This window comes from Oxyura jamaicensis, chromosome 13, assembly GCF_011077185.1.
Source record: "Oxyura jamaicensis isolate SHBP4307 breed ruddy duck chromosome 13, BPBGC_Ojam_1.0, whole genome shotgun sequence".
NCBI lineage: Eukaryota > Metazoa > Chordata > Aves > Anseriformes > Anatidae > Oxyura > Oxyura jamaicensis.
Window position 1 is genome coordinate 12,521,975 of NC_048905.1, and position 22,095 is coordinate 12,544,069.

The window sequence follows — 22,095 nt, forward strand, 5'->3', positions numbered from 1 at the left end:
CTTACTGAGACCACTGCAGGTCTGCAACCATTAGTCTTTGCAGCTGGCAACAATTATTACAGATGCTGCTGGGGACTTTGAGACAGAGAAAACGTCAAACCCAAAGACATCATAGCAGGAACTGTCTGTCAGATGGCTGAATGTCCTGGCAACCTTTATCAGGGCTGCTAACAGCATTCTGCAGAGCTGAACACAGCTGCTAGTTAACCTCAGACAGACTGAGGCTCACCACCCCTTACTGATAAAAAATAAAACCCTAACGAAACAAGGTTTTTGTTTTTAATTTATTTTGCAAATCTACCAATTCATTTTATGAAAGTATGAAATCCTATGTGGCTACATTAAACAGTTACATTACAACCCATGTAATACAAATAACCACTACAAAGTTATTTTTGGGTACTCTTGGGTAGCAAGTAGATTTTACGTTGTTTAAAATAAAAAGAAGTTACAAAGAAGAGAGAAAATAGCCTTGTGATTGTCAAAGAATTTAGTTTAAACCAAGGAAACCACTGCAGAATCTCCTCGTGCTACAAAAGGTTAGAGAGAAACACTGATGTTTACAGCATCTTTCAATGTTAATTTTCAATTAGTCACATCAACCAAATTTAAGTGCACACATCTAGTTAATATAACAAGAATAGTTCACAAGTTGTTTGGAAACCACCGTGGGGTTTCATTCTCTGGAAATTACTTTTACGGTATAATATCACCACCATCCTCGCTTTCAGATGCATAAAGATCCTGCGATATTGGTTGTAAAACACACTAGGCTTCCAATCTGCTCTAATTGAGTTCGGTGGGAGTAGAATCAGTTCCTACATTTAGTAAGTACCACTGATTTACTGAAATTCTTGCAAAACAGCCTCACTCCCAGGAATGAAATTAATTCAGTGAACAAAATACTGTAATAATTTAGGACAATTCTTAGTTTTAGCATTCCGGCAATTGACATGGCAACTGCATTTCTGAGGACCTGTATGTAAGATCATTCCTTCCTCTCCAGCAGGAACAAGGACACACGAAGACAATGAGGATCTGTGCTTAGTAAGAACTTGGAGCTATGTAAATAAAGTATAAAAATCAAAGAACAGATTGAATTAATCTAGAAACTGCTCTCCTGACACCCATCTGACACACCTCTAGTGTCATTCTGCTGCCTGTAAGCTGCCACGTCTGATGAGACATCTGTCAATCACAGTTGCATAACTGCTTCTTAGGAAGCAATTAAATGGAGCTTCGGTTTTGTAGCTGCACCTCTACATTGCATATATAGTATGCGGGAAAATGTCAAAGATGCTACTGCCACATGTAATGCAACAGCTTCACAGAAGCAAGGAGAGCTGTTTCAGGGAAAAAAGGCAGGTTTGGATACAATCCCAAAGGCATGTGGCACAAAGGAGATTAGAATAGATTATCCTCTCTTGCAGCCACCATCTCTTTCAAATAGGATATCCAAAAATGGTGCAAACTCCCAAATCTACACTCATGCACGTGCAATAAACCTGCAGAGCTGGCTGTAGTACAGAAGTGAAGCCAGCGGCATCTCAGCAGGGCTTCTAAGAGAACTACGCCTTTATCCACAAGAGTATAATTTTAACACTGATCACCAAAAACTTCTGAAGAAACCAGAAAGGTTACATAAAACTACACAAACTTCTCACCTGGACATAAAGTGCCATCAAGCTATGGAAGCTAAGAAGTTACTGCTGAGGGCAGTATCTATCATTAAGTGTCTACAGGCTTTATTCCCCTGAAGCAGATAATGTTTGCTACAGACTTGGAAATGGCACCAGGTTGGTCAGAGCACTGCTATAACCAAGGCTAGCAATTTTAATTCTTCCCGAAAAACACAGCTCTTACCCAACACGCCAAAGCCAACTAGGCTGCATTTACTGGTGGCTGGCTGCAGAACTTTCCCCAGGAGGTATTTTAAAATAGTAATAGATGCTTCAGTTTCCCGTCCTCTGATACGATATGATAAATATAATCTGTTTAGACCCTATTTTATGAGGATGCATTACAACAGGAGGCCCCATCCTGTTATTACCACTGTGCCTGCTTGTTTTCCATCTCTAGTCATGTAGTGTCAATTCCTGTTAAGAATCCTGAACAGCCTCCCAGAATCACTTGTTCAACTGACATTTCTGTAATAACAAGGAAAAGAAAAAAGAGTTGTGGGAAATTAAATGGTGCTCCTGTTGCCAAGTTGTTAAAATTATATGGCAATATGGTTCCAGTAGTTGTACGAAATTAATTTATGGAGTGCTTGCAAGCCTTACATCTACTAAATCTCAACAGGATATAAAATGCTATTTAAATGATACAACTTATAAATGCTAAGGAGAAAAAAATCAGCACCAAATGAGTGAAAGGAGAAACTTGATTTGTGTCTGCACTCAACTTCCACAAGGCTGGATCTCTACAGCAGAGGAAGCCATGCGGGAGATCCTCGGTGCGGTAGGGATGTGAGCACTCACACCTCACCCTTCTGCCACTCCTTCAGCAGACGGGAGAGGGCACGCTACCGAGTTACTACAGTCCTGTAAGCAACGCTGGGCAAGCAGCTCGGTCAGCCCCTCTGCTGAGCCCTCTCTCTTCTGCTGCTTTCTGAAAGTATGAGCCAGAGCAAAGTGAGTGTCATTGCTTTTCCCCTCTTTTATTGTAATGCTGCTCAGAAAGAACTGCCTGAGATACCTGATCTGTAGACAAATTCGTGTTTAAGTTATGTCACTAGATGATTACTGTCATTCTTTTCTCACAACAATGTCAAATACAATGCAAAACTTTGGATTTCCTATAGTGAGTGAAAGCAGAGGCAGCAGACAGATGGTGCCAGCAGTACTGCTTACTGCTCTGCGAGACAGAACCAGGGTAAGGCGCTTTGGCAGTCAGCACCAAGGTTAAGTGACAAGCTTTCTAACAACTTGCGTTCCACACACTGGAGTACACACAAGTTTTCTGCAGACGCATGAAAAAACTGAGATCCCCTGGTTGTTCTCTAAGCTGCTCTGAAACTATACCAATGCGTTTCATGCACCAGCTGATCCTGGTACCATTCTTTTTCTAAGTACAGTACATTGTGATAGCAACATAGAAGCACACTACACAAAACAGATTTGTTCAAGCTCACCATGGTTCTGATGGGCTACGCACCAAAAGGCAATTCAAAAAGAGCACACGACTCAGCAGGATAGTAACATTGGCTAAAAGGGATTCTGGTTTCACTTTGTGAAGGAAGTAAGAGTTCACAAAGGAAAAGATCTTATTGCAAGTTGTTTTGCTCAGCTTGACCACTTCTGATACAGATTAGAAGTGTCGGAAACTACCAAGGAGACAAGGACAAAGAATTCCCGTCTGGTAAATATTTTAAGTTTAGTAAGCTTGCTTCAAAAATAAAAGCCACAGATATTTCAAATGGCCTTCTCTAACAGACTTGAAACTGTTAGATCAACACAGAGGAACACTGATGGAAAATACAGATTGCAGTAGTAGTTCTGGCACCTTGCAATTTGGAAACAACTCTTGTGCACATGGGATGAGGCAGCTTGTTTGCAGATCCCTTTCTCAGTGTCCTAGAGTCACGCTTCTTTCACGAGTGTGTCACTGCTCTCAGCAGGTGCCTTCCTCAGAAGGAGCAAACTGGCAGCTGTCATGAGAAACAGTGTCGATGCTCTGGACTTCTGACTGGGGGTGGATGGACACCTGAACAGCTATCTCTTGACCTTGCTCATTCATGGATCCATCGTCTGAATCCCCGGCTGGCGAATCGCTGCGCTTGATCTCTGGGTTGATGGGGTATATCGCAGCTTGGGTACCACACGCTTGGGTTTGCTTTTCGTCCTCGCCGACTTCATCAGGATCATCAACTCGCACAGCCTCAAAGATCTCTTCCATGAACGCCCTGCAGTTAAGGATCAGTGGTGGAAGGGGAATGCTTCTGGCAAGCTCTTCAATGTACCGAGCAAACTCCATGGTCTTAAACTGAGTAACTTTGGCCAACTCTAGCGTTTTGGCAGATGTAATGATAGGGATACGCTTGGCTATCTCAAAAGCCTTCTGAAGCTTCTCAGCCCCTTCCGTCCTGAAGAACTCATTAATAGCCTTCTCTGTTTTGCGGAGGTGGCTGCTCATCATGCACAGACGGGTGATGTTTAAAATGAGGGTGATAGCAAAGGCAACGAGGCACACAATCATGTAGTAGATACTCATGTCTCCCGAGGTGAAGATAACTCTCAGGGTGACCGTGTAGTACGAGGTGTCATTACGATTAACAGCTGCACACGTGTATCGCCCCCGATCAGCAAAGCTGACCTTTGTGATGTTAAGGGAATTATCAGCAATCTTCCACCGTCCACCTGCAGATTCAAAAGAAATAAACTGAGCTAATGAAACAAAAATGACTAGGCAAGCTAAACAGGAGCCAGAGCTTCGAAGGAAGCAGTCCACTCCTAGCATTACATAAAATATGCCAAGAATGGAAATCTCCTTTTCATGCTTGTGACACAGAAAGCCCTAACTCAGGTACCAATCGTACTGCTTAATGGTAAATTATTCTGTACACTTGCTACTCTGGTTCTTCTGTTTTCTCTCATATGCACTTTCTTGAGTGCTTTTGCATTTCTAGTTCTTTCTGACAGGGGAACCTAATTCTTAAGCAGAACTTGTCACCCACTGAAATACAGTGCGTTGAAAAACTGTCTGCTATAAAGCCTAATTTTCTGTATATTCTCAGTCAAAGGTCAAGTGACCAGGAAAAAGATCAGAATCTGTAAATGGCTCAGCTGGCAAAAGAACACAGAATTTTCTTGAGACGCAGCTTTCTGCTGAGCATGCAGTGCTGATATGCAAAACTCATGTAAAAAGAAATCAGTGAAAGATTCTAGCTTTATACAGTATTTCCTACGGGTTTATAACTTGGAAGAAAAACTGTTTTCATAACTCATTTTTCTAATTAGTCTACTTTGAACTAATTTCCAGATGGCTTTCCAACTGCAAAGAGGTTACTGAATACTTAAAGCAGTAAGATGGCCTCTGAGAAGATCCTATCAATTAGCTTGATGACCTTCATTAATACTAATAGAGGATACCACATGCATCTCTAAAAGACATTTTTTTTCTAAATGAAAAACAAGAGGGACAGAACTATAAAAACCAAGGCTACAAAAATATATTCTTCCTCTGTATGAAAGGGTTAAATATGTATTTCATCCTTGTCCATGACAAACTGTGTTGGTTTCTGCAGTCTCAGTGGTGCATAAACCAGAAAATAAATGCAGCAAGTTACCCCATGCTTTATAAAATCCTCTAACAAAATTAAAGCACTGTTTGCCAGCTCAAAAAAGGTCACAACTGTGGAGAGGAGTGTTTAATTCATGCATTTGGAAGATAAAATATAAACCAGAGCAATAATAAACAAAACATCAGTTAGCATCTGGTAGGATGCAGATAGTTCTTTTGCATTGCATACTGTGATGCCTCTTGAACAAAATGGTTCTGCTGTAGGGCACCAGAGCAGGATGGATGGGCTAGAACACAAGAACACAGGTATAATTCCTGCTCCACTACATGCAAAAGGACAAAGAGCCCTTTTCTGGGCTTGTTCTCTCCCTATTTCCAAACTGTAAAAATGGGAGGACAGGAAAAGAAAACAACAATAAAATCTCAGAGGTTTTCATATATCATATAAAAGCAGAATGCCCAAGGACATAAAATAGCAGAAAAGCTCACCTTCATCTTTCTGTTCAAGCAGGTGCCCTCTGGAGTTATACCAAAGGATATATTCATATTGGCTGATGTTCAGTTTACATTCAATTAAAATACTGGTCCCCTCTTTGGCTATGATATCATGGTGCGCTGGGGAACTTAGTAAAGCTTGAGGCACTGGATGAAATGATGTATTGAAAGACCCAAAGGCAGATGTTCCATTAGAAGCTACATTTTCCAGTGGAAATCCAATCGAAAGATCAACACCAACAGTCAAAATTAACAGGCAGCAGCTGAGCTTCATGGAAAACTAGAGAAAAGTCTTTTTTCATTTAATTTGGAGACGTGAGCTCATAAGATATTAAGCTGTCTGTACTGCTCTGAGATAGGAGAGGAGGCTCTTGATTTGTTCGGTGATAGAAAATGTCTTGGATCCAAATGCACTTTCAAGACCATCAATATTAGGAGAGGAAAGTGGATATCCAACTGAAAAAAAAAAAAAAAAGAATTAAGTTTATTAATGATAGCAAGCTTATGGCGTATTCAAATTTCATTTCCAGTAAACATATTTTGATTAGCATAATATAAACTGTCAGCCGAGAGGTTCCAAATCAGAGCTTTGCTCAGAACACAGTAATGAAACGAGGGTAAGAAGGCATTAACACAACCTTCAGTCCTCTAGATGTTTATCTTCCCATCCAAACAAATAATCTCAGGAACAATTATCATTAAGAGAAAAAAGGTTTTAAAAAAGCACAATTTGTACTGACTACACAACATGCATAACTATCTTTAGGGTCAGAAAGTGGATTCTGCATTTGTTAATGGGAAAAGAGTGCTTTCTTAATAGATACAGAAAAACAAGAAAAGAGGATATAATTTCTGCCTCCTTCCGCACTGACATCAAAGTCCTTTTAAGCCCTTTTTTCAACACCGGTTTTCCATTTAGCATCTAGAAATAAAGCGCTCACACATCTGATTTTTAGCATTTGTACACCTACTTACTTGATTTTAAGGCACAATCAGTGTTAAATGTCTAAATACTATTTAATATTACTTAGCGGTTCTTGCGTTGAGAAAATTCTCTTGGCAGTCATCTACAAAGAGAGGAAGTCCCTTTCGGAATATCAGGACAGGATTGTCTAAACATACTTCCTTTTTTTTTTTTTTTTTTTTTCCTCCAAACTCCCTTGCTTCTGCATTCTTTTTTGTTGTTGTTGCTGTTTTACAGCAAACTGCTATTGAAAATCTTCTGCTTTGTGCTGCTACGTCTCAGCTGTCATATCTTGCTTATTATCTCCACTACACCAAATTGTGCCCCGCATCTCAAAGCGGCTTGAAAAATTGTTTTGTCTGGGGACAGAATTCACACTTCAAATTTACATGTGCACGAGATATCTGAAGACGCTGCGATGCAGACTTTAACTTGAGGCTCTTTGCACACATGGATTTTTCTTTTTTAAAAGCCAGAGTAAAACCAACTTGTAACGAAATGAGATGATGCTGTTAAGAGAAAATCTGTTATCAATTTTCCTGGAAGCCTGATGCAAGAAAATTTCTAACCCAGGGTGCATTCCCTGAAGTTATGATTCCATCCAGACTGCTCCAGAGCCCTGAAATAAACCACATTTATGAAGTATAGAAGCCACAAGTTAAAATGTTATCTTAAAGAATATCTGACTTCACCCCACTGTCTGGGTGACTTCAGATGTACCATTATTTTCTACCAATAACAAACGCTGATAGAGTTGAATTTCAGAAATACCACAATACAAAGGAATACATTTTCTTAATAAATAATGCAGACTCTCCCAGTGTCCTTCCAGAATCACCGGCTAACACTGCCTAAAGCAGAAGAATTTGTATTGCTTATGAAAAATAATTTACTATAAATAAATACAGCTGATTTGTGCTGTCTGTCCAGTAGAGACCAATGAAGCGTATTCAGGAACATTTCCTGCTAACACGCTGCCCAGACCAGGAGTTTTTTCAGTTCAAGATAACTTGTCGAAGGTCATACCAGACTCTGGATTTGACATCTGATGAGACGTGGATCTGACACATTTCTGTTGCAGCTGTTGTCAAAACCAGCTTAGCACAGAAGGTAAAGAAGACAGCTGTGTCCAACTCCCCTTCAAGCTTGACTGACTCCCTCACCCACCGAATCCTGCAAGGGAAACTGGAAAACCTGCACTCTACTTGTTTCTCTGTAAACAGCAATCTTTTGTTTTTGGCCTGACCATTTTCGATCGTGCCTCTTGCCTGTTCATTTGAGATGGGACAAGCACTGAGAGCGCAGCTACACCACTGTGCTGATGAAGCTACTTTCCCACAGCTGAACAGTAAAAACAAAAACAACCTAGCAAAAAAACTACCACGGTCTCTTTTGTTCCTGTTTTTGACCTTTCCACCAGTGATACTTTGGGGAAACGTTAGTGATTTCTGCTGCCGAAGGCTGCTGACAACAGACTTGCTCATTTGGGTAACCTCGTGCAGATTTCTTTAACGTATGGTGAGGACTTTGAGCGCTGTGGACCGCTGCCAGCCGACCTGACTTCACAAGTTTTGATGCTGCTCCAACTGATCACAGCTCTGAAGTGAAGACAAACCCTGGTCTTTGTTACTGAATCGGACACATGGAATAACTTCCAGTCTTCCGAAGCAATCATCTCCCAAATAACAATGCTTTAGATTTGTTAGAAGATAATTCCAGCACCTCCTCTACTTTGCCTGTGTCATTTTTATCACTTTAAATTATTAAATTTAAATGATTAGATTTCCAAGTGTCTGTGACTTTCCTTCTAAAACGACATTAGAAACCTCAGTCAATTATTTAACACAAGAAATACTGAGCAACATTTTCCCTCGTAAGAATAAGATAATTATCTTCAGTAATTGCATATGCTCTCTGCTATACCTGCGCTGAGCTTGCACAATGCATAAAACGTCGGTGAAGGGCCATTGAATTTTACTGTTAAACTCTTAAAAAAGGCCTGACTTGTTATAAATTGTTTGTCACGTTTCACTTTTGGAAAACCCATTCCTGTTAAGCAGACAACGATGTCTTATTGCTGAATGCTGGGAAGAATGATTTGCAAAACCCCACATTCTTCGACCACCATGCTTATGCAAAACAGCTGCTGGAGCTGATAAAGGATCCAGGCAGGATAAAGCGTGAGCGGTGCCAGCGGTACAGTTCTTCAGGAAGGTATTGGAGCCAAGCAGGATGAAACGTGCAGAACAGTAGCTGGCGAGCTTACAGCCAGACCCGAGGCTGACGTATTTAACCTTTATGAAACCGAGCTGTAACAACATGTAGCAGTAACAAGATGAAAATCCATGGTGTGTATGCTTACAGGAGTCGTCGCTGGCTCTTAGCCTGAAAAAACGTGTGTGTTTAACTCCGAGAACTCTAACTGGTCCCACCGAGGTCAGTGGGAGTACTGAGAACACTTAAAACTGCCCACATTTATAAAGTGCTGCAAAACTGGGGCCTGAGAGGTTCTTTGGCTTTATGGTTAGGGCTCACAGCATGGTCACTAACCCAAACTGTGAGTTTGGGCGATGTTGGGAAGGTGCAGGCGGGATGCTGGGGAGAGCCACGGCCACTGCTGCCAGCACCGGCAGGCCCGCAGGGAGAGCTCGCCCTGGGCCTGCAGCGGCTCTGGAGAAAATCAAAAACCCCCAAAGCAGCCCAAAGAGCTGCAAAACCCCCAAACCCCTCAAACCAGCCCCAAAACCAGCGGGAGGTGTGAGTCTGGGTGAAGGGGCCCAGGAAGCTGAGGGTCCCACAGTGGGAAGGTTGCACTGCAAGCAGCAACAACCTGCACCTCTCTAACTGCTAAAACCCACTAAAAACTGGATAAAAAATCCTAGAAATTTGATAAAATGTGCTAAAAAATGCTAAAAACTGACACATTCCCACCGTGGGAGCCAGAAAACCGGCCCCAGGCACAGGGACAAAACCAAGACGTGTGACAGCCCCATGGCCTCGGGGGCGTGACGTCATGAGGTCGTGACGTCACTAGGCTCTGACGTCACTGGACATGACGTTACGCCAGAACAACCTCCCCCCCTACCCCCCCCTCCCCCAATAAACCACCGATCAGCCGCCGCCGCTCCGCTCCCCGCCCGGCTCTGACAGGCAGGGAAGGCCGCACCGCTGCCGTCGCGAGGAGCTCGGGGGGCCCGGCCGCAGCCCCAGCCCCAGCCCCAGCCCCGCGTACCTCCGGTACCGGCACCCGCACACCGACGCCGCCACCTCCGGCCCCGCCGCCGCCGCCGCCGCCACTCGGCCGCGTTTCCCCCCTGCTCGCCCTTCCGGGCCCCGCTCCGCTTCCGGGTTGAGCCGGCCGGGGCCGCTCTGCGCCTCGTCTCGATGGTGCGGTCCGCCCGGCCCCGGGGTGAGGGATGGGGCGGGGGGGGGGAGGTGGAAGGGGGGAGTCGGGGGGTTTTAGGGAGCTCCGGAGTGCTCCGAGAGGCTGCGGCTGTGGGGTGGGAGCACGGGGGGCGCTGGGCTGCTGGCAGCTCGGGACCGGCCACGGGCCGGCCTTGGGAGGGCCCTGGGAGTGAGGTCGGGGGAGCTGCTGGGGCTCTTGGGGGTCTTGGGGATCCTCTGAGGTTCCTCTCGTGTCCTGGGTAACTCAAGCACCCTGAAGAATCTCAACCCTAAATACTGAAACAAACGACCCTCAGCCTTCCCCCCCGCCCCCCCCCCCCCCGCCCATTTCACCATTCCATTGCGCTCCCCTTTGGGATCCAGCACCCTGCAGAGCAGCTGCCCCACACAATTTGTTCCCCCTCCCTTTTTTTGGGGGGGTGGTGAAGCAGGTCATGATTTAATCATCTGAGGACCTTTTGTACCTCTCTGTTTGTTTTTCAGAGTTAGCAGCCTGCCTTTGGTGTGGTGGTGAGGTAAAGCCACGTGTTCCCGTGGGACTTTAAACTTCCAGGTGTGACGTTTCGTGCAGCCAGAGGTAACGCGGTGCGCAGGCTCGCTTAAAAACATAACCTGTTCATGCAGGTACGTGTGGCAACAAGAAGGGATCTGAATCGTTGTGTTTAATTACTTAAAACTAATGCCAACGTGTACATGGGAGTGATTATTTTATCTGCTGTGCTTTCTGTGATTGTCATAGTCATGTCTGAAAAAGACAACGGTGAAAATCTGGAAGAGGAAACTTCTTATGAAGATGAAAATGAACAAAAACCAGAAGAACTTGGCCGCACTGAGAACAGCAAAGAGAGAGACCAAGAGCCTGTGCCTATGACTCGGAAAAGACCTGAACCCAAACCCCCAAGTCAGTCTGCTGCCACAGAAAAGTCCACTGCTGACACCCTCAAGGTATGTTTCTGTGCTAGGTCTGAATGACATGACTTCATGTTTCACGGCTGTGTGCTCAGAAGAATTCTGACTGTAAGCCTCATTCCTTTTCTGAAAATTGACATCGCTGTTTATTTGAAAAGAAAAAGTGTCACAAAAATTACACATCACAGGTTGATTGTGTTCCTCTTGACACCATCACATCTGCATCACTGTCTTCTGCTTTTCTTCATTAAAGGTCTCAGATTCTCCTGCAGCTCAGACAGGATGGGGGTACTGGGGAAGCTGGGGGAAATCTCTTCTGTCAACTGCATCTGCTACTGTAGCTACTGTTGGTAAGTCTCTTGCTGGTATTTGATAAACGCTGTAACCATATGTCACGTTACAAGCTAATGCTTTTGAGCTTGCTTCTAGAGAATGGGGTTTCTGTTACAGAAGCAAGTATTGGAAAATGTCAAGAGAACTGTTCAAGTGAAGGGAAAACCTGTACCAAAAGGTACAATAACATTAAAGAGATGTACACAACCAAAACTACTTCCAAGTTTTTGAGGTGTTTGCATAATTTTCAGTTGATGTTTTAAAGCTTTGCCACTTGAGGTGAAATTTTTGCAAGTCTGAGATGAAACCTGAGTTCATTAAATTGGCAAGCAAGCAAGATGGAGAGTAGTAGGTGTTAGCATCGGTTAAACTGTTTGGAACGGGGGGAAGCCTGAACAGCAGAGAAACAATGTACAACCCTGATCCTGTTTCTGCTCTAATGAGGAATAAAACATTTCTCGTGGTTAAAGTAACGCTGCTGTCTTCTCTAGGTCAAGGTATTTCAAATGTCATAGAAAAAGCAGAAACAACGCTTGGGATCCCCAGTCCTAGTGAAATTTCTTCAGAGACCAGAGATGCTACAAGAGGTCAGTTTTTATTGCATAAGAATAATACTGAAACATATCTTAAAATTTAATCGGCCCCAAAATATCATAACATTACTTCGTTTCTCTCATATTGGTGTACATAACAAAGTGCTAAAATAACACATTATTGCTTACTGGTGTTAGCTCTGAAAAGTAGGTGGAGAATAATAGCAATTCTAGGCTTGATCCTGACTGACACTTTGTGTTTGTTAATTTTCTTCACTCAGCAGGTGACAGGATCTTTTTGGGTGAGTGAGGAAGTTAATTTTCTACCTTCTATTGCAGGAAGTGAGAATCCTGAGGATAAGAGCGCAGATGAGGTTGCTGATGGCAGTTCCTTTCCTATTGCTGGGGCTCTTGGTGTTTTATCAACCATCTCTACTGCTGTCCAAAGCACAGTGAGTGAGTTGGGAAGGCAGAAAAAAAATGTGCTTGAGAGCATCGTCTGAAGTATGTTATCAGGAAACTTTTAATTTTGGCTTTTGTGGCATAAATAGTGAGAGACTATCTCAGCTTTCAGACAGTCTTTATCTCATGCCATGCTTCTAACTGGCACTTGATGTGTCAGTTGTCTTGAATTTTGTTAGTTTTATGTTAAATGCTGGTGCATAACAAAGATGCCCAACAGTGGACTGCGTGGTGTGTGCATTGCCATGCATGTCACCTCTATACTCTGTTACCATGCTCTCTTCCTTTAGAGTATTTGGCCAAATGGAGGGTCAGACTAATTCATGGAATACTTTCACTGATTTTCACAGAACTGTCTAGAGATGAAATCCATTCTCGTGTTCAGAAATGTCTGTGAAACTGGCCTCAATTGCTTGGAAATCTGCCTGCTCCTGTGACCATGAGAAATACACTTCAAAGAACCCATTACCCTTAGAAACTGCGATTTTGTGATCTGCTGTCTTGTCAATTTGCCCATGAATCTGAAAGAGCTGCAGGTGGAAAGCTTGCTTCTGCTTTTAGGGCTTGAACAAGAATTTAGCAACCAACACAGCCCACAGGTCTAGCGTTTTCTGATTGGAGCAATTAAAAACTAAATACTTAAATGTGCTGAGAACCAGCTCCTTCACAAAATAAAAATGTTTCCCATCAGATTGCTGCAGCTGTCTGAGTGCTATATTAAACTGTTGGATGATAGTGTGTTGTGGCTCTTTCCATGCCCTTCTGCTTTGATTTTGGTGTTTAGTGTTGAATTCTAGAGTGATAAGGACTAGTCTGGCTTGTATGTGAGTGCCTAGTGTAACACAGCCTGTATAAAGCCCCCAGTATAAGCTGTTTAGTCTTCTGTGACTCTAATACACCAACAATATCCAAATCTGCTTCCTAGGGGAAAAGCGTGATTAGTGGAGGTCTAGATGCTTTGGAATTCATTGGGAAAAAGACAATGGATGTGATAGCTGAGGGAGACCCTGGATTCAAAAAAACAAAGGGCCTAATGAACAGAAACTCTACGTTATCTCAGGTATGGCTGTTTCATATCAACTCCTTGCTGATTCTTGTTCTTCCTCCTTTTGCGGTCCTGTCATTAAGCAGCCATTTCTTACTGTTAAACCATAAGCCTTCTCTTCCCTATTCCATATGTTCTGGTGCTGATCTGAGTCCTTTCCTTTTCTTTTTCAGGTCTTACGAGAGGCAAAGGAGAAAGAAGAGCAGCAGACAGCTACTGAGGTTACCATGGCTACGGAGAAGAAAGCCCATTATGGATTACTGTTTGACGAGTTTCAGGGTCTTTCACATCTGGAGGCCTTAGAGATGCTTTCCAGAGAGAGTGAATCAAAGGTAATGGCGTTGAGCAATTTTGCTTCTATTTTTGAGTTCAGCTGGGTGAGAAAAAAGATCGGAAGTGTCTGTACACACATGCAAAATCAAGCGGTCAGAACTTGGAACTTGCTACAAAATGATTAATTGCACAACATCACTTTGACCCCTACATTATGATCTAGTGTTTACCTTGGGAGCGTGCTGTCCTACCCTCAGCTCCTAGAATGATCCTCTTTACCTAACTAGCCTCAGTTCCTGTGTTTCTTTAACAGCTTATCACAAGTTACTCTTTCCTCACATCAGCTTGTTTGCTCTGTGGTCTGGAAGAGAGTACTGGAGGCAAAGCTGAGATCGTCTTCTGCCTTGGAGTAGGGAGGGGGGTGGGTCAATGTATCATTTCGGAAATCATTCAGATTTTTATAAAGGAAATTATTTGAATAACTCCATAAGAATCCATTGGTACCTAACAGGTCTTTGCAAAATAGGTCTTTTCCCCAGTATTTTCCTAATATTGCTCTGTAATGTTTTTACACACAATGTAAATGAGTGCTGCAACTTCCGTCCTGTTTCTTTTCTTTACTGGACTTACGATTCTCTCTTTGGCTGTGCTGCCCCTAATTAGGTGAAATTGGTTCTAAGTGCCCTCTCTGGCGAAGAGTTGGACACGCTGAAGGAGGAAATGGAGCAACTCAAAGAAGCATTTTCTTTAGCTGAATTCTTTGAAGAAGAAGAGGAAGAAAAGAAGGGTAAGAGCCTTGGGTTCTGGCAGGAGAAGCTGGTTCTAAATGAATTTTTCAGAGCAGAACCAGCCAGTCCTGAGAGCACTAGCGATGGGCATGATGCCACAGTTAAGTTATTCTTTAGCTGGATGCTTAATCCCAAAGCTGTCTGTGGCCAGGAGCATGACAGGTAGCAATGCTCTTCATCTTTGGAAAGCTTCTATGCATTAATTCATTTGCAGAAATTGTTTGATTTCTTGCCAGAGCAGGATTAGATCTGCTTGATTCCTGGGCATTTCCTACAACTGACCTTGAGCCAAGATGCAAATGCAAAGAGATGTTGGGTTTCCCTGTTTATAAGGGAAGGACTTTGAACAGAGTTGTCTAACCTGTGGGAGAGAGTTTTTCTTTTTTTAATGAGAATTAGTAGCAAAGACCACAAGACTTAGAGGTGTCTCCATACAGAGGAGCCATCTGATTCTTGAGGATTACACAGATTTAAATGTAAATGTCTTGCGTTGCTTTTACTTTGATGGCTCATCAGGGAGGGCTCACACCTGTGCTTGCTAGCATTTAACATTTAATGCATCTTTTATTTTTCCATGATGGATCTCACAGCATCCCTCCCACTGTTAACATCTGCCCTGCCATGTATAATAGGAGAACCATGGGCTTTAAGCGATATTTCATACTCTCCAAGGTGATGCACAAGTTAGTGCATTGTAAAATGCTGTGTTTATTTGATGGATTGTAGACTGCTTGCCTGTAAAAAATTGAATTACCTTAGCTAAAAAAACAGGATTGAGAAAGCAAAAGGTTTTGGCAGTGGTGTCTCCGCCTTTTCAGAACTTAACTTACAAGTTGTATTAAAAAGACCAGACGGGATGTGTCCTTTCCTGAATCAATGATTCAAAGAGAAGTACAGGAAACAGTTGACAGACTTGTGCAGAACTAGCTGTGCATTGAAGTCCTGCTTTTTCCACTGTATCTATCCTTTCTGGAGATTCATTAGCCTTTTCTTTAGGAGATGAGGAATTCACAAAGGAAGTAACAGAGCTGTTTTCAGAATTGCATATCTCCACAAAGCCGGACAAACTAATCATGGTGAGTTATTTCCCATTCTCTAAAAGCTGGAGAGATTTATCTCAGGAACTCCATCCTGCTTTGCTGATGAAAATATGAAAGACATGAATACAAGCAGTGTTTTAGATCCTTTGACACTGGTAGTGAAAGAAATAGGCCTTTACCTTTGACTTTATGTGGCAAAACCATGCTCTGCACTGCCTCTGGCTCTGAAGCAGTAAGCACTAGTGTGTCTTTGCCCTGTCAGTGGGCAGTAATATCTGGTGGCAAAGATAACTGAGCAGTAAGACATCAGCCAACACAGTGAAGTCAACCTACAGTCATGAGTTGCAGCCCTCCTCTTGGTACAAAGCAACTGTTTTTACTACGTTCAGAAGCTGGTATGAGGAAGAATCCTTCCTTTCCTTCCTTTCACTACCCTTCAGATCCACCAAGTGGCAGCAGCATTCTGCAGATGTTTTTAAAACTCTTGTTAGTCGTGGCCCTGGTGTTAGAGAAATGGCTGTCTTCAACTACGTGAGTGCAGCCAACTCTTTACAGGTCCTCGAGGCGCTAGGATAATTTGTTCTTGTTTTTTTCATGTAGCTGTTTGCTTCCCCTAGAAAACACTCTGTGTTTTGTCATGGGGAAGGGGGATTCATTCCACTCCATAAATACTATGGCACATCTTCATCCAGGTGAGGACATCTGCTCATGAATGGATAGCACAATTCAAGAGTAGTCTTCCAAAAGAAGATAAAGAGAGTGAAGGCAACCGAGAAGTAGAAGCTGGAGATGGAGACCATGATGCTAAAGAATCAGTAGAGGTAACTGAGCAATGGAGGAAGACAATATCTGACCACGGAGTGTTTACCTGGCTGTTAAGTTACAGTTGTGATTACTGGAGCTTACAGGTTTCCATTTCTGTGCAGATTCTGGGGTGCAAAAAGGCAGATAGAACATTGTGTAGTTTGTTATAAATAATAAAAGCTTCTAGTTTTTGTATGGTATAGGGGATTTTTTTTTAACTCTTGCAGGATATTCATGCGTTTGCCATTAGAAGCCTGGCAGAACTGACAGCATACTCCATTGAAATGTTTCACAAAACTGCCGCTTTGTTCCTTCATGGTCAGAAAGAAGAGGTGACTGCTACAGACAGAGCCAAGTCACTTTCACAGTAAGTTCATATCTTCGTAAGCATGTGGCATGCAATAATTTGCTTATCGATTTAACTGTCTGATGCTTCTTCGCAATTCCGAGGGATGTGGGGCTCTTTAATTCTGCATAGGTGTTCACCATTGCTACGAGTGGCTATCTCCCAGCATAATTCAGCTGGCTTTATCTAGTTCAAAGACAATTATTGACAAGAAAGAAGAAACCCTGCTTGAAAACTTACATAGCCAAGAAGAATATTTGCTCCAAGCTTGTGCTAGTTAGTAGATACCCATTTAAAATATGATGAAACAGTTATATAAAAATGATTTTTGATTACCTCTTTGCTGATCATTTAGTGTACTGGGTACATGGTTATTGTAAAGTTACTGCAGTAATTAATAGACTGATCTTACCAGTAATGCATAACAGGAGGGGATTTTTCATTATATCAGAATGTACTTGGCAAATACATGAAATATACAATACTTCCTAATTCAGAAATTCCCAATTTCACCTTTCTGTTCCTCAGTTTTTTCATAGAACGTCTGGATCTTCATGAACTGTTTAGATGCTGTATATCAATTTTGGTTTAATTTAGCTTTATATATGTGGAAACAAGATATTCGTGTTTTACAGGAATGCTAAAAGAAAGTTATTCTACGTAGATTGTATTTACTACATAGCTTTTCCACTTTTCTTGCACAGACTGACGATTGTGCTGTGTAAAGAACTGTCAACTTTCTCTAAAGAGTTCACTACATGCTTAACAGTTGCAGGGGTAAGTCTTGCATCATAGTTCTTTGGGATGAGATGTGATTAGTTGATTGCAGCCTTGGGATCTTTGCCATAAAGTGCTTCTTGTGCTTGCTCATTTATGCATGCAGTTTTTTGCCCTGTGAACTGATCTCGTGGACCCGTGTTTTCCAGGCTGTGGCAGCCGAACATAGCCTGAGCTTTTGAATGCCTCCTGAGGTATTCAGCCTGGCACAGAACGGTGATGGGGGTTGGTGCTGACAGAACTAATGAGACAGGAGAAAATAAGGTTGTAGATACTACAAAACACTCAGGTGTTAATGAAGATAATATCCTTATCTCTAAATCTTCCATCAGTCCACAGTTCACGTGGAGATGCAATGTGTGTATTCATGTAGGTCTTGCATTGTGCCTGTGTGGGTTAATTTGTTGTTATCTGCACACTGCAGGGCAGTTCCTCTGCAGCTTGGGACTTGGCATCTAAGGGAGCAATGGTGTTTTTAACCTTACTGAGCATTTGGCTTTATCTTGCTTGAAGAAATGTGATCAAATTTTCAATCAGGATAATATATGTCTGATCTCTGCAGGTCAAAGAGAAAGCAGATGTGCTTAATCCCTTAATCACTGGAGTGTTTTTGGAGGTCAGTTATGTTAAAGTTAAAACTTTAAGTTAATACTCAGAAAATAAATGCACTGTTTTTTCCACTTCTGTGTCATTAGCATGCAAAGTTCTCTAGTCCGTGGTCTAATATTCTATTTACCTTACTAATAACTTGGAAATTTTAATAAATGCCCCTAGATCTTCACAAGACATGAATGTTAGTGAAGAGTGAGCCTTATATGGTCTCAGCTGACAGTTACGTTGGGTCAGAAGACACATACTAGATGTTCAGCAGTCTGATTTCTAGCATTTTAGTGGGAATTTAAATGCCTGAAGTCAAACCTCAGACAAGCTCATAAATTAGTGTGTGAGAGTCCCAGCACTTTCCAGCTGTTCAGTTGGTTTTCAATGCTTGTAAACTCCTGAGGTGTGGCAGGAAACGGGTGTTTCTGTTGGTGTGTTCTTCCTTCCTGCCGCAGCATAACGTTTACTTTACTTTGAAATAAATGCTTCTCATCTGTTATACAAAGTAATATCCTACATTTGGATTGCACCTGATCTTGTATGGTAGCTTTTAAGGCAGGTGCTTTTTTGCTGAGTGGTATAAAGCCCCTCAAAAAATTAATATTGGATTAATATCTAGAATGAAGCCTTAAAGACCCAACAAGCAATAGGCTTCTGTTTCTTACATACGTTAATCAATGCTGTTTGAAATGGATATATGATTAGTAAAGCTGACTGGTAGTATAATTATTCATGCATGTTTTTTTTCTTTTTAAAATTATTTTCATAGGCTTCAAACAGTGCTTCATATATCCAAGATGCCTTCCAGCTCTTGCTGCCTGTACTGCAGATCTCTCTTGTTGAGGCTAGAACGGAACCATCACAGCAATAAAAATCATTCTAATTAAGCACTTTCGACCTTCCCACTTCGTATTTTCCATGCTGGAGAATGATGTAATGGCTGATATTAAAGGGAAAAAGATTAACTGATCACTGCTACTGCAAGAACAGTGATTAAGTGCAGTCTGGCAATGACAGCTCTTAGAGCTCATTGAGAGATGTGATTAGCATAGTCCAGGCTGGTGGACAACGTGACAGACTTTAAAATGCAGACTGCTTCCCTGTTTTCATAGACTGTATCTTTTCCCTGAAATCCCTGTGCTGTATGTTAACAAGCTCTTTGGAGAAGCTCTCTGGACTGTGGAGACAATGCTGGAGAAAAGAGTAGCAGCTGGCTAGTTAAACAGTTAGCTAAAGTCATGGTGTGATTTTTAAGTCAGACATAATTAGGCTCCTGAAAGCTCTGCGTTGAAGTGAACTTTGGATTGGAGATGCAAGAAAAGGCAAATGTTTATGATTATAACCCTTGCAATTTCCAGGCTGGAAAGCATAGAACGGAGAGGATGCCTTATCGAGTTGTTGTTCTGAAGAGAAGCCCCAGCTTCCTAAAGGTGTCTGCTTAATGACTCAGGGATGTGGGACTGGGACTCTTCACTAGGGTGCTGTTACTCATCCTCTTGCAGAATGCTTGCTTCAGCATGAGCTGGAAAAATGCTGATCTGGCCCTAAGAATGTGGGTACTTTGCTTTATAGCAATAAATGAGAACTGGCTAAAAGGGATTGATTCTTGTTTGGGTAATCTAATGGAAGAATGGAGTGGGAGGATTCTCCTTTTTTTTTTTTTTTTAAATGCAATTTGACATGTCAGCCACAGACTGTTCATATTCAGATACCACTCTTTTCCATTTCTTTGCTAAAACACTATAATGTAATGCTACTTTTTGGAAGATATATGAAAGCAGGGGGAGAGGCAGCAATTTGGTTCTGTTAGCAGGAGTCCTAATTTGTCTCAGAAGCTGCTTCACATTATCTGTTTCTTTGTGCTGTGAAAGTTCCCTGTTCTGTTCCTTTTTACAATTCCTATCTTTTGAGCTTTCCCATTCTGAGGGAACAGCCTGTGATGGAATCACAAGAGCGGAAACACACAGATTAAATGCAATTTAAGTCCGGAACAGCAAACCAGAGGTGACTGAGTGTTGGTTTTAGCAGGTCTTGCAAATTTCTGCAGTACTGAAGGCTTAGCATTCCTCTACTCTGTTGTGAAGTAGAAATGTTCTTAAGCATTAGCCAAAAGGAGATTTTATACATATGGAAAAACCCTTGCCTTAGGCCTTGCTAGACTGATCAGGTCTCTGAAAGTAAAGGATTTATTTTGATTTGTAAAGAAATCCAGACTTGAAAGGAGTGTGATTGGATGGAAAAAAGTCTGCACTACAATAAACTATATAATTTTTCTTCACATTGATAACATTTTTAAAAAAGGATCTGTTCTGACAACTGTTTAAGGTAAGAGCTATCAAGGTAGTGTGGGGCACTAACCAAGCAGGAGGAAAGAACTGTGTGTGCTTTCTTCCCACCCCTGACCAGATTCTGGGGCAGGGCTCGGTGCTGCTGTGGGGCAGAGACAACTGGGGTCTCTCTCATGGCAGGGTATCCTTTCATATAAAAGAGTTCTAAACCCAGGCTGGGGAGTGAGAGCTCCCACAGCTGAGCTCTAAATTCCTGTATCAGTGCAAAATCTCAGCTTGGCTCCTGCCACAAAGCCGTATTTTACAGAAATGTCAGAAGAGAAGAAATAATGATAACAGGGTTTTCCGAAGCAGCAGCTGCTTTTTTTCCCCAGATAAATTGTCTACTCAAGCTGACCTGCAGTGCTTAAGTGTAGAGTAGTTTAATAATTAAAGGAAAGGAGGTGATTTTTTTTGATGCAGATGGTAATTCTTTCAGTTGTATGCTCACCTGGATTTTGTTATAGCAGCCACTAACCAAGCATGAATCGGCTTCGCTTGTGTGCCAGTGCAGAGACTGCAGTAGCCTGCCAACGAGAACAGTCATACAGTTGTTGAAATCTTCCTACCCAAAGGATTCATCAGAACTCAGCATCCAACTGTCTGGAGGTCTTACTGCTTGGCCTTGCCTTGCTCATGAACCTAATGAGAGCTGGCAGTAATTTGAGCACTTCTGGTTGTGTTTGGGGAGGTGAGAGGTGGCTGAGAATAGATAAGAGTTAGCTAAGATGCTGGCAGTGACTGGGAGGAGAAAAAAGCCACAATTATTTTCTTTCCTTAGGAGAGAGAACCCGTTACTTGCAGCTGTAAAAGCTGCTTCCTGGCAGCTGCCATGGAAAGCTTTAAAACATGAAAAAGGCTTGGCCCTCCCGGTGGGCTTAGGGATGTGCTCCCAGCCCTTGCCCAGCCAGCTTCCCCGGGAGTCATTTTTTCATTAGGAAAACACACACGTTCAGCAGCAGCAAAACCTCTGACATAGGCACGACGAGCAGTTGTCCTGCTCCTGTGGAAGAAGCAGGAGCTCTGCTGCCAGGAGTGCTGGTGGCCGTGAGCAAGGGGACAGCTATCCCAGGTCACCCGCAGCACGAATTAAATGCACTGACTCAGAGGCAGGAAGGGGAGAACTCAGGGCAGGAGGAGGAGGAAAGCTCTGGCATTTCTTTCCCAGGTGTGCACACCAGATCATAAATAAACAGCTGTCAACAGCGATGTCATTTAAGCAGAAAGATTGGTCTTCTGTAGCCAAAGGCTCCTTGGCACAGATAAAAGATCTAGTGTGGGAGGGCGTAAATGCCCAGTACTGTGCTAATTAACATTTTCTGGGGGTGTTGCTAGTCCCTTGCAGCTCTGCGCTTTGACAGCAGCTCGGTTGCGGCCCTGTGCTGCTGTTTCGGGTGCTGGCTGAGAGGTTCCCTCCCATTCTTCCAGGACAGATTTGTGCCTGCTGCCGGGTGAGAGCTGAGCTCGTGTAGGCTGGGGCCTGGACATGGAAGTGACTGCCCCCCACCCCTCCAGTGTCCTGGTGATGATGGCAACCAGCGCTGTGCTGTAAGGTGCCGCTGGCTGGGGTGGTCCCTAGAGCCAGGTCCTCGGGGTGATGCTGCGTGTCCCCGTGTCCACGCAGGGCTGGGCCCTGGGCAGCTCTGCCTGGAGGATGCTGAGTGCTTTGGTCCCTCGCAGCCACATGCTGCAAGCCTGGCTGGGGCTGGCAAGGAGCAGCAGCTGCTGCATTGGGGTCACTGTTTAAAAACAA

General features: G+C 43.0%; 2 protein-coding genes across 3 annotated transcripts; one reads left to right on the forward strand and one right to left on the reverse strand.

Moving 5' to 3' along the window:
* Positions 1 to 270: 270 nt before the first annotated feature.
* MFAP3 (microfibril associated protein 3) lies at positions 271 to 10,014 on the reverse strand. Its single transcript, XM_035338602.1, has 3 exons — positions 9,933 to 10,014; positions 5,731 to 6,192; positions 271 to 4,358 (listed from the first exon to the last, which is right to left on the reverse strand). The coding sequence occupies exons 2-3, from the start codon at positions 6,008 to 6,010 to the stop codon at positions 3,613 to 3,615; spliced, it is 1,026 nt and encodes a 341-aa protein (XP_035194493.1). The 5' UTR covers positions 6,011 to 6,192; positions 9,933 to 10,014; the 3' UTR covers positions 271 to 3,612.
* Positions 9,973 to 20,293, forward strand: FAM114A2 (family with sequence similarity 114 member A2). Of its 2 annotated transcripts, none has more exons than XM_035338593.1 (15): positions 9,973 to 10,109; positions 10,589 to 10,729; positions 10,845 to 11,050; positions 11,268 to 11,364; positions 11,839 to 11,934; positions 12,220 to 12,332; positions 13,268 to 13,402; positions 13,561 to 13,719; positions 14,324 to 14,447; positions 15,445 to 15,524; positions 16,181 to 16,309; positions 16,520 to 16,659; positions 17,343 to 17,415; positions 17,978 to 18,031; positions 18,785 to 20,293. In XM_035338593.1, exons 3-15 carry the CDS (start codon positions 10,847 to 10,849, stop codon positions 18,884 to 18,886), a joined length of 1,506 nt encoding a protein of 501 aa, XP_035194484.1. In that variant the 5' UTR covers positions 9,973 to 10,109; positions 10,589 to 10,729; positions 10,845 to 10,846; the 3' UTR covers positions 18,887 to 20,293. The 2 variants fall into 2 exon arrangements, with proteins under 2 accessions (XP_035194484.1, XP_035194485.1); XM_035338594.1 differs by having other exon boundaries at positions 9,999 to 10,087.
* Positions 20,294 to 22,095: the final 1,802 nt, after the last annotated feature.